Raw genomic sequence first — 12,064 nt, forward strand, 5'->3', positions numbered from 1 at the left:
AAACTAAAACAGACTTGACTATGTTCTCCATGTATAGCTGCCCTGGGGTAGAGGCATCTACTTGATGGGGATGAGAATATATTTCTTGTTAACCTAGAGGTCTCTATAGTAGATAATTGCTCTCAGGTCATATAGATGTTTTCATGGCTTAGCAAAGAATATGGAGTAGACAGCACATATGGTACTGTGTACAGGGATAGAGACATTGCACATGAATTCGTGATTTGGTTTGATGCATGGAAAGTTACGGGTTGGGAATTGTATACATAGATCTTGCGTACTCATATGTCCATGCAGAGACTTATTCATAAGGTGGAGTCATGTGTTTGCTTTCTGATGATTTCAAATTAAGCCTTGTCATTGGGCATTTTTGACCACCTGCTTCCATAAGTGTCCAAGGTCTCTACAGGCTTGTTTATAACTGTGTGTTTTGTGACTTGCCCCTTGTTTAAGAAAAAGCCTCAAGACGGTTGTAATTGTTAATAATCTTTTTATTTGAAATTGCTTAAGTTCAAATGTGGGCATCTTCCTTATGTTTAAACCAGCTTTTGTTTCTACACAAGAGGTTTGAAAGAAATTTGACATTTTTAAAAGCTGAATATTATTTGTTGCTATATAACTGCTGCTGTTGCATGCTGCAAAAATTTCTGTATAGGAGCAGGATTATATATGGTGAGCCAGTAATTGTCAAAGGGGAGTTGGTTATCATTGAGGCTTCAGAACAACAGCTTTATTGGGAAAGATGTTTTTATACACTACCTATTTTGACAATATCTTTCAAACTAAGGAGCCTTGAAAAGCTGGCTTTCAGCTGTACAGTGAGGATGGATAAATTTGTCTTGGTGACTCCACTGTTAAAGCTGGCACAAAAAACCTCTTGTGTACTGTACTGATGCTACTCTATTAGCCCAAGAATGTATTTTGGATGAGGGAGATTATCTATATCGAAAACATAAGAATGAGACTTTAGGGAAATATTTCTGATAGCTGTTGATACTAATATACTACCCAGCTCGCCAGCATCTTTTTCTTCCTGAAACAAAAGAAAAACAAATTTGATATTCTACATAAACTCTGGTTGGAGTTTTATCTCTCTCTTGCCTTGTGATTAGTGGATGATCCCACCTCAGGTTACTTGTCATTTTACTATGGGGTAAGAGCTTGCCCCATCGGTATTTACCATGGAGCAAAGTCTATTCTGCGAGTCCCTGCACTTACTGACTTCATGGTAATGTGTTCACGTGCCTATGCCCTTACAGATGACAAAAGAAAGCACACACTATACTAGGAACAAGCAAAACAGCTGACCTGTCCTAGGAAATCTGACCACTGCCAGAAAAGATGGAGTACCTTTTTAGAATATAGTTTTAAATGCACAAATACCATTATGGAGTTAAAAAAGTATGCATTTGAAAAAAGGTGAACTTCAGATTAACCACAGGTTTCTCTTTCCTCCACAAAAAAACCCCAAATGACAAAAACGATCACTTACACTTCTTCCTTGAATACTTCCAGTGTGATATTTGTGCCATCTTCATAAGACACATCTTGAGCACTTAGCCCCAAGGTTTTAAGAGCTACAAAGATTTTAAAGAATGAGTTTTAATTTTACATTTAAAATAGCCTTAGACTTTTGTAACTAAGTTGGGGAAAAAAGTGCTGAACTCTATAATGAGAACTGTTCGACCTTTTGGGCTCAATGTTAGGTGTCATGTCAAAAGGTGTTACGTTTTGGCTTGCTTAAAAACCTTTAGGGATTTTTTTTGCAATAAGTTACTTTTTGTCAAAGCTAGAGTCTATAGAGGTCAGAATTTTCCTTGAATGAAACAATTTCAGCTGCTTTTCAGCAACTGTCTTGCATGTAATACCATCAAATATATAATAAGGTTCTAATTTGTAAATAAAAATACTGCTTTTTCTTAAGTAAAAGATAAGGGCTAACCTTCTTTGTACTGCACCAGTGTTATATAGCCTTGACTTGCAGTGTCTAACATCTCAAACATAGCTTCTAAATTTGATTCGTCCATAAGATAGGGATAATCCACACCAGTTCGTTTTGCAAGCTTTATTCTTTCCAGTGCTTGGATCAAAAACTCTCTTGGTCTTTCTGTAAGAGAATAAAGGAGAATGACACGTTTTAGTTTTATGCATTTCTAAACTACTGCCAAATATGGTCTGTGATTGATTGGATTCCAACTTTGCCTTTACAGTACCACAAAAGTAACTCCAGTTACCGAAGACGACTGGCTTTGTTTTAGTATAAGGTTGGTGAAATGACAATCAAATCTAATGCATCTAAATTACTACTTCAGTCTTCAATTTCATAAACACAAAATATTCCTCCTAATCTACATGATGCTTCTGATAGGAACTGCAGTCTCCAGTTATGGCCAAAACACCGTCGTGTGTGGCTCTAGACCATGATGTTGATGTCTCATGGGATTCAGTGCTAACAAGCTATTGAGGAGCAGCTGAGTCATTGAAGGCAGTCTCCTTTTATGTGTATATATAGTAAACAGTTGGCTATTTGGGCACGTCATGTAGGAAGGGGGTAATTTAACCAGTATTTATTTAAAAAGAGAGTGAATAAATAAGAGGCTCCTATGCTGACCTGCAAAATGTGCTAGAATGGGTTGGCAATGTTTTTGGGCGAAGCGTCAAAAACACCTGCAACTTCGACTTGAAAGAAAGATGTTGGTGTGCTATGGACTGGTGATGGGGGAGCCATGAGGGGCCTGATCCTTGCAGCAGTGCAGCCCCAGCCCCTTTCCTGCTGTCTGCCTCAAGGCATGCGTGCCAAGCAAACAGGTGCTGGGGGTTGCCAAACTGCGCTAGAAACACATAACTGACCCAACTCTATTGTCAGATTATGGTCCATATTACAAGTACAACAGAAGGTGTCTGAGTAACTGCTGCTTGCTCTCTGGCACATTTGACTGATTATAGTGCCTGACCTTATTTTGTTAATCACTTTGAGGTGGGAGTGAAATCCTGGCCCTCCTGAAGTCAGTGGCAAAACTTGCACATGGACTTCACGAGGACCTGGATTTCACCTCTCTGCTCCGGAAGGTGTTACTCAAGTTCCCTTTGCAACAGGAGATATGTTGGTTGTTACAAGCTATGCCAGCGCTACACTTCCAGCATTGAACCTGCCAGGGTGCTTGCGTGCAGTCATAAAGTGAGAAAAAGAAAGTGAAACATCAGCGTGAAGAGCCATGTAAAGATGCTGCTTCAGGATCCTGAACCTTGCATGCCCATGACGAATACCCTGCAGGCCCAGACAGACGTATGGCTCTTGGATCCTGGCACCACAGCCCTGTGTCGGTGAACAGAAACCGAAGCCTCTAAGGGCTGATGAAAGCATCCCCTGCCCCAGGTCTCAAAGTAAAAAATGAGTCGGCAGCACCAAGGGCATCGCATCCCACGGGGGGGTTGCCAGCTCTGCTTGAATCTACGCCTGGCGGTCAATGCGCCCGACACAACCCCTGACGCGCCCATGACAACGCCAGCGTGCCGCGTGCACGGATTAGGGAATAGGGTGCGCAGACTTCCCTTCAGGAAGCAAACACACGATTGTACATCTGAAGAGCGCCGGGACCGCTGTATGCATCGGCTCCACCCTTTGACGCTCATCGCACTGAAGCCCCACCATTGACCTCCCTCCCGGGCGGCGCGCAGCGGCCCCTGGGACGCGCAGTCGAGTCCCGGGGCGGGCAGGAGGGGGCAAGCCCCGGGCGCACCGGGGCGGTGGTGGAGCAGCAGCGCGCCCAGCCCGTGCAGCAGCTCGGCGACCCGGTGCCGCGCCAGGTACTCGCGGCCGCTCTGCTCCGCCGCCATCCGCGTTGCCTGGAGACGGGCCCGCGCTCGGGGCGCATGCGCGGCAGCTCGGCCCTGGCCCCGCCCCCCGTATCGGCGCCGGACGCGCGCGCAGAGCCCCGCCCCCCCGCCCGTGTCCGGCCCCGGGGGCGGGGCGGGGTTTGGCAGTTGCAGCTGATCCGAGCGCGCAGGCGGCGGCGCCGGCGGCAGTACCGTGTTGGTGCTGACGCGGTGGTCCAGATCCTGCGGCCCTGGGATTTCCAAGCATGCACCACCTGGGTAAAGGGAGTAGAAAAAAAAAATGCATCAAGCCGCCAGGGAGGGGGGTTTTGCCCCTCAACAAACCCGTTTCCAAACACAGAGACCGCTCAATCCTGAACAAACCCTCGTGGGCCAACAAAACCTGGGCAACTGCACTTAAGTGTTTTCTATCGAGAGAGTATGAAACCGCTTTGGTCTCAAGCCCTTGTTCTGATCTTTTGCAGAGTTCTAGGAAAGAAAACCCCGCCAGGGAAAGAGCCGAAGCCTCTGGGAAGTGGGAGCCGGCTTGTCTACCACTGTGCTTCTCAACTTTTTCAAACCCAGGACAAACCTGGTGCGATCCCGCTCTGGCCCAGGCGTCTCCCTCCACCATTTTCTCTCCTGATCTGCAGATCAGATTTGCTGTAGGTGGAAACCATATCAATGCAAAGGCTTGCATTGGCCTCGAACCAGTTTAAATCTCATCTGGCTTCTTAAAATATCACCTAAGTGCGATTAAAGTGGTACTGAGCCTTGTGAAGACAAAGAGCTCTAATTTGGTGGTCCGAGAGACATCTTAAGCCCACAGATTTTACTTCAGCTGCCATGCCACTAGGTTTAAAAAGTCCAGCAGGTTAGCTGAGCTTGAATCGTAGCCAAAAAGTGCGGTTGGATTATGGCAGTGCAAGGGATGCAAAACGTCTTTTTGCGTCTCCCTGTTTTTTAAAATAACGTTAAATTCAGATAAGATTTTCCCACTGTTTTGAATGTTGGAAACTGACTGAATTAAGGAGGAAAGTGAGACTCCACTATCTCCATAGGCTTTGAATGTTCCTGAATACAAAACAATGTTTCTGAGAAAAAACAAAAACATAAGTCAATCTGGACCAAGTTTAGCAGGGCAGCTTTCCCAAAGAGCAATGCTGAGATGATGTTACTTCCATGTGTGCCCAGAGGGAAGGAATGGGAAGTGTGTGCACCTACCTAGCAGTGCTGGCAAAGCCAATGCAAAATGAACAGCGATGGTGGGGCGTGTAAAAGTCAGCAAAGGAAAACACAGGGAACTTTTTCAGCACAGAAATCCAGCTGACCTCCATGATCCCTGCCAACTGCACAGTCAGGGTTTGAGTACAATTCAACCTATACCTACAAACGTTTGTTTTCAAAAAGATAAACAACACTGCAAATTTATTTCTTACAAACATATAAATTATTTTATTTACAAAGCCATGTTACAAAAAAATAATAATAATAAAGCAAAAAAACCCCAAACAAACAAACAAAAAAATACAATCGCTCACTAGAGAATATCTCCAGGCCTGGTGTTGAACCATGGCAGTATCAATCAGATACGGGTTTGTTCTGTTTTTCCTTTTTTTAAACTGTAAGCCATAGAATTTACTATTTACACCTACTTTAGACATTTACTCTGCTTACAATTATCACAAGCATGGAATGAACTCTATTTGATACTGCTAATACATAAAGGTGCAGGACAAAGAATGAAAATACTTAGTGTTACAAAATATGGATTGTAGAAAAGAAATTGACTGTACAAGTATGGCATTTTTTCTTTAGAATGATTGGACATGCTTTCTTCAAAAGTCTTCTGGAAAAGGTTCTAAAATCTGTAGTAGGAAAGCACAATAGAGCAGGTGCAAATTTGTTTCTGTGCAACAACAGTTATTTAATATACCCCATGACTGACCAGCTATGCAAAACCCACAGAGTTTTGTTAAAGTGCCATGGGTCAACAGCATAACAAAATATAAGGTGTAAATAGAAAAATTTCTTTTTTTCTTTTTTAAAACAAGAGTTCACTGAGATCAGCAGTAATAGAATATGCTGTATAAACTATTCTCTACAAAGGTTGATCAGCATTATTTACAATCGTTACATTGATACAAAAGAAGGCATACAAGTTATCCAAGTCGCTTTTTATGGCTGACGGGCCTATGCATTGCGTATGTGTAACAACCAAAGCTTCTGAGCCTCTATTGCTGGAAACGAATCACAAGATCTTCAGGCAAATGGGGGAGAAAAAGAACTGCTGAGTGAATGCTACACTAAGAATGCATTATAGGCTGGTCCAGTTTATATCCATTTTTTTAATGTTTATTTCCATTTCACTTTTCAGGCTGATTTTTTAATACATAGAAAATTAAATAATGATTCTGTATGAAGGAAGAAATACCATGGGGTTTTCACTTGATGCTTAGCTTTCCCGAAATGCTGTCAGGTCTAAGCCAGTTCAAAAATACATATAAAGCAGCATTCAAAGGACAGTCTCCATATTCCAGCTTTCCAATTAAAAGATGCATGTTAAGAGCTAAAACTTCTTAAAACTACTGAATTGCTCACTCCTTCAGTCATTGACTAGCATTATTTCTCAGAAGCAGCCACTGAATCTCACAACCACTTGTTTTCCCTCCAAAGGTGAAGTGACAGTTGATTAATTAGAGTGTGACTTTGTTACTGAGATTTTTTAAATCCTGCAGTTTTACAACTCAAAATAAATTAAAAAAAATCAACATAGTACTGCTCCTAAAACTAAACAAGACAAAAATTGTGCAAAAATAACAAAGATATGTACACATTTTTTCAGTCTGAAGAAATGTACAATAAAAACATAATTCAAAGAACATCTTAAAAATATAAACATTGCTTCAACTTTCCTAAGTTTCATACTGTTTCTGAAACTATTCTGGTCAGTTAGCTCCGAAATATAGCAAAACATAAATTATTACAAAATTAACACTATAAAAATTTACTTTAAGAATATCTTCTAAACTTTTTTCAAAGGGTCTAGCCTTGTTTATAATTGCTTAAACATTTTATAAGTTTTAAAATCTGCCTTAAGCCTTCTTTTTTTAAAAAAGAAAGTAGTAATAATCTCCCTATTTGCAGTCTCTCTCCTTTCCCCAAGATGTAAATAAACCAGCATAAGTGCACTTTAACACTGTAGAAATAAAAATTAACTCCTCTGAACTAATGTTCCAGTACCTAGTATCAACTTTCCAATTATAAAATCTACATTTTATAAAAAAAAAATATTCAGTAATCCTATAAGAAAATACTGTCAGTGCAATTCTACTGATGCAAACCAGTCTGTTTAACTCTTGTCCTTGCATCCAGATCTTTTAATGAAGCAAACCATTAGTTTGATCTTAAGGGTCTAGACTCCTGCCAATTTTCATGTCGAGTTCCTACTAACAATAATGCATAAATCGACTATGCCTTGACTGGAGTACAGATTCCTTAGGACATTTATCCTCTGAATGCTGAGCACTTGGATCTCCCTCTGAAGTCAACGGGAGCTGAGGTGTTAAGCACCCACCAGGATTATTCTCTACAGTTACAATGCCCCAATTGTTACACACTGCTAAGAAATGCACTCAGTAATATTTCTTATCCATAGGACAAGCATAAATACAGGGATTACTGTAGTTTTTAGGTAATGACAAGCAGTTTGGGGAACAACTGAAAATAAATTCAAACCATAAATTTGATTATTCTGGAATGTCCACTGTCAGTGCTGTAGGAAACAAAGGGAGCAATGCAATACTAACAGCTTGAAAAGTCGTGAAACAGAACAAAGCAGAATGCACAGATCAGTGGCAAATACTAAGTAAGAAACTAAACAAAGCACTAGTACAGTTTTCTGTAAATTTAAAATTTTCTTTAAAACCACAAATTGATAAAAGGTTAAATCCACCTGCAGGACAGAAAAACCCCCCCTGTGGAGTAGGGCTGCTGAGAGCTAGAGATCATCGGCTGGTTCCATTTCATTCTTATGGAAGAGTCCTTATCCTGCCAGTCCGGTTTGACGTCTTCTAAGAAAAGAAATCAGAGCCAGTTTCAAAACCAAGAAATTACATTTTTCAGTATATGCATTTAATAGTCAACACTGTGACTACTTTCATAATGCAACTAATGCTGCAAGGAATAATAATAATAAACCCTCTTGTTAGGTCTTGTAATAACTGAAGTTGAATCCCTTTTGCAAAATGTAGGTCCCTGGCAGACATTACGTTTACTACACGACTCATCGGTTGATAGTCTGATAAGTTACATGCCATGCCACATGTTCACCCAAAATGCCAAACCAGCTACAAAGATGTTCCTCATTTAACGTGGAACATCTTTGTGGCTCATTTGTCTGTTTCTCTAATTTGAACATGTGGCATGTTAAGGCTTTTCCTGCAGCCTGGTTGCCTCACAACCCTTTTCCACTACAGTACTAGGTGTGAAGCTTCCCCTGCTTGGCTCTCCCCACTCTGCAAGCTGAAAGCCACATGCTTGGCAGCTGGTTGCTGGGATTGTGCAGCTTTCAATTTGCTGAGCAGGAGGAACCAATCCACTTGCCTTGCCCGATAGCTGCAAACCCACATGCCCTACAATTCTGCACACTGGGGATGTGTGAAGCAGGCAGTATTTCATAGTTTCATAGTTTGTAGGGTCAGAAGGGACCTGAGCAGATCATCTAGTACGACCCCCTGCCATGGCAGGAAAGAGTACTGGGGTCAAATGACCCCAGCAAGATGTTCATCTAATGTCCTTTTAAACACCCCCAGGGTAGGAGCCTGCACCACTTCTCTTGGAAGTTGGTTCCAGACCCTAGCCGCCCTGACAGTGAAGTAGCGCCTCCTGATATCTAACCTGAACCTACCCTCTGCCAGCTTGTGACCGTTATTCCTGGTCACTCCTGGCGGTGCTCGGGGGAACAGGGACTCCCCCAATGCCTGCTGATCCCCCCTAACTAGTTTATAACAGGCCACAAGATCCCCCCTCAGCCTTCTCTTTTGGAGACTGAACAGGTTCAGGTCCCGTAGCCTCTCCTCATAGGGCCGGCCCTGTTGTCCCCTGATCATGCGAGTGGCCCTGCTCTGGACCCTCTCGATGCCGTCGACATCCCTCTTGAAGTGCGGTGCCCAGAACTGGACACAGTACTCCAGCTGTGGCCTGACCAGTGCCGCATAGAGGGGGAGGATCACCTCTTTGGACCTGCTCGAGATGCATCTGTGGATGGATGCCAAGGTGCGGTTGGCCTTCCTGACTGCCTCCCCACACTGCTGGCCCATGTTCATCTTGGAGTCAATGATCACTCCCAGATCCCTTTCCGCCTCCGTGCTGACAAGGGGGGAGTTCCCCAACCTGTAGGTATGGTGCCGGTTGTTCCTCCCAAGGTGCATCACCTTGCACTTGTCTGTGTTGAAACCCATCCTATTCTCGTCCGCCCACCCTTGTAACCTGTCTAGGTCAGATTGTAGCCTGTTGCATCCTTCCAATGTTCCCACATCGCCCCACATCTTAGTGTCATCAGCAAATTTGAACAGGGTGCTTTTTACCCCCTTGTCCAAATCGCTGATGAAGATGTTGAACAGTGCGGGCCCGAAGACTGAGCCCTGCGGAACCCCACTGCCCACGTCCTTCCAGGTTGAGAAGGACCCATCTACTACCACCCTCTGGGTGCGGCCCTCCAGCCAGTTGGCGACCCATTTGACCGTGTGGGTGTCTACACCACAGCCCCCCAGTTTCTTAATGAGAACAGGGTGAGAGACAGTGTCAAAAGCCTTCCGGAAGTCCAGGAAGACTATGTCCACTGCTACCCCTGCATCTAATGATCTGGTGATCTGATCATAAAAGGCCATCAGGTTGGTCTGACAGGACCTGCCACTGATGAACCCATGTTGGTTGCCCCTAAGCATGCAGTCTCCTGCTGGCCCCTCCTGGATGTGTGCCAGCATAATTTTTTCGAACAGCTTGCCTAGGATTGAGGTGAGACTAACCGGCCTATAGTTTCCCGGGTCTTCCTTCCTGCCTTTTTTGAAGATGGGGACCACGCTGGCCCTCTTCCAGTCCTCCGGTACCTCACCAGAGCACCACGAGTGCTCGTAAAGTTGTGCCAGGGGACTTGCAATGACCTCGGCCAGTTCCTTTAGAACTCTAGGGTGGGAATCATCTGGGCCGGCTGACTTGAATACATCCAACCCCTCCAGAGCTCCCTAACTAAATCCTTGCTAACGCGTGGCCCAGGTGTGCCTCCCCCGGGGCCCCAGGGGGGCCCAGCAGGGAGGTGGCTGTTTTGGTCCCTACTTAGGAAGACGGAGGCAAAGAAATCGTTCAACATGTTAGCTTTGCCGTCTGGTGTGACGACCACATTACCCATGTCATCCTGCAAGGGCCCCACATTACCCGGGACCTTCTTTTTACCCCCTACGTATTTAAAAAAAGACTTCTTATTGTCCTTAATCTGGGAAGCCAGTCCCAGTTCCATCTCTGCCTTGGCCTTCCTAACTGCCCCCCTACATTCCCGAGCCACTACAGAATAGCCCTCCCTGGTGATGACCCCTTCTTTCCACTGGGTATAAGCCTCCTTTTTAGCAAGGAGACCTTCCCGGATTCTTTTGGTGAGCCACAGAGGCTTGTGTGCCCTCCTGCTCCCTTTGATCCTCGTTGGGATTACCTTCCTTTGGGCTTGGAGGATTGTCTCCTTAAGGAGCGACCACTCTCCTTGGACACCTGGCTCCCTTCCCCACCCCGGGACCTCAGCGCTTCTCCAACTATCCTCCTTAGCTTGTTGAAGTCTGCCCTCCTAAAATCCAGGGCTGCTGTCTTACTGCATGCCTTTGCCACCTTGCGCTGGATGGTGAATTCCAGCAGGCGATGATCGCTGTCGCCCAGGTGGTCGAGCACCCGCAGCCCCCTCACCAGGTCATCACCCGTGGCCAGCACTAGGTCCAACAAGGCGTCCCCCCTGGTGGGGCTGTGCACCTCCTGGGTTAGATGGAGGTCCTGCACTCTGGCCAAGAACCTACGGGAGCGTTCAGACCTGGCTGACTGCTCTTCCTAGCAGATGTCCGGGAAATTCAGGTCCCCCATGACTACTACATCCCTCGCCTTCACTACCTCTGTGAGCTGACCCAAGAATTCCTGGTCAAGCTCTTCTCCCTGGTTGGGAGGTCTGTAGTAGACTCCCACCATTAAGTCCCTTTCCCCTCGACTACCTTGTACTCTAACCCAAAGCACTTCAGAGTGCTTTGATTTGGATTCAGCCTGGTTCAGGGAACAGTGATTCAAAACGCTGATTCGGATCGCTGTACTAGTTTGAGTCAGCCAAATCTGAATCTGAAGATTCAATTCCCATTCAGAGAATCAGCGATTCAGCCATAGACACAGCTTTATATGTTTTCTCTATGTACCTTGAGGTACCAGGCATGGCTTGTGAATGCTGAGATGGTGCGGTGGATGTATCTTTTCCTTACGCAGCATATCCAGGAGCTCAAAGCACTGCTCAAAGCCCAAGTGGCATGCAGTGCATTGTCACTTCCTCTTAATTTACATATTCATATTTAAAAACCTTAACATTGAGCACTTAAAATATTAAAAAAGTCAGTTACCTAAAATGTTACTTAGGCAATACCATTTAATTCATTATAAATTAATGTGGAGACAAAATTCTGATGATGTACTTTAAATACACAGCTGACAGCAGTAAGTAAATGGGTATGTTCGTGTCATATCACGGTACCAACTCCATTACTATTTAAGGACCACACAGCTCAGCCTGCCCAAAACAGTATCAGCTGCTACAACTAACTTCCAGATAAATTTATGTTAAGTAACTGACAAAAATCTTATCAAAGAATATTGTACACAGAATAAGGATGAGATATGAATTGCAGCACACGCTGTCCAGCACTGACACCACCACATTTTAAAACCTCTACTCAAGCCACTGAAAATCACAAAACTGAGCAAACCAACCCAACCCAACCCAACCACAAAACCACACACATCCTTTCTGAGCCCAATAATATATATTTTTTTCTTTCCCCTTAAAATTCCTGTCCTAAGGCCACATACAGATGTTCTGTTTCTACTGTGAGAATCATCATATTCCCTGTAGAAACTGATTATACAGCTGTTTCAGCTTTTTCCAGCAGCTTAAATCCTGCCAAGGTCCAGGAGCAGCTGTCTCCTCTGGGTGCTACTTGTAATTGGACAA

At 44.3% G+C, this 12,064-nt stretch overlaps 2 protein-coding genes across 4 annotated transcripts in view; both read right to left on the reverse strand.

Annotated features, from left to right (window-relative positions):
* Nucleotides 1-470: 470 nt before the first annotated feature.
* On the reverse strand, nucleotides 471-3,883 carry EFCAB10 (EF-hand calcium binding domain 10). Its single transcript, XM_090042017.1, has 4 exons — nucleotides 3,741-3,883; nucleotides 1,943-2,107; nucleotides 1,493-1,577; nucleotides 471-1,033 (listed from the first exon to the last, which is right to left on the reverse strand). The coding sequence occupies exons 1-4, from the start codon at nucleotides 3,835-3,837 to the stop codon at nucleotides 997-999; spliced, it is 384 nt and encodes a 127-aa protein (XP_089898143.1). The 5' UTR covers nucleotides 3,838-3,883; the 3' UTR covers nucleotides 471-996.
* Nucleotides 3,884-5,224: 1,341 nt separating this feature from the next.
* The window catches only part of ATXN7L1 (ataxin 7 like 1), a 195,793-nt gene continuing 188,953 nt past the window's right edge, over nucleotides 5,225-12,064 (reverse strand). For 2 of the 3 annotated variants that reach the window (XM_090042020.1, XM_090042019.1), the window contains one exon: nucleotides 5,225-7,889. In XM_090042020.1, coding sequence (XP_089898146.1) covers nucleotides 7,848-7,889 — 42 coding nt within the window. In that variant the 3' untranslated portion in view covers nucleotides 5,225-7,847. The remainder of the gene's footprint in view (nucleotides 7,890-12,064) is intronic. The other variant, XM_090042021.1, reaches the window with a different exon arrangement.

This window comes from Crocodylus siamensis, chromosome 4, assembly GCF_052110815.1.
Source record: "Crocodylus siamensis isolate JL-2025a chromosome 4, ASM5211081v1, whole genome shotgun sequence".
Taxonomy (NCBI): domain Eukaryota; kingdom Metazoa; phylum Chordata; order Crocodylia; family Crocodylidae; genus Crocodylus; species Crocodylus siamensis.

Bases quoted from the DNA above. Each gene is read 5' to 3' on its own strand.
- EFCAB10 (XM_090042017.1), bottom strand. From the start codon at position 3,837: ATGGCGGCGGAGCAGAGCGGCCGCGAGTACCTGGCGCGGCACCGGGTC. The intron at 2,108-3,740 runs GTGCGCCCGGGG...ATTCTCTTACAG, and splicing joins GCTGCTCCACCACCGCCCCG to AAAGACCAAGAGAGTTTTTG. The intron at 1,578-1,942 runs GTTAGCCCTTAT...AAATCTTTGTAG, and splicing joins ACTGGTGCAGTACAAAGAAG to CTCTTAAAACCTTGGGGCTA.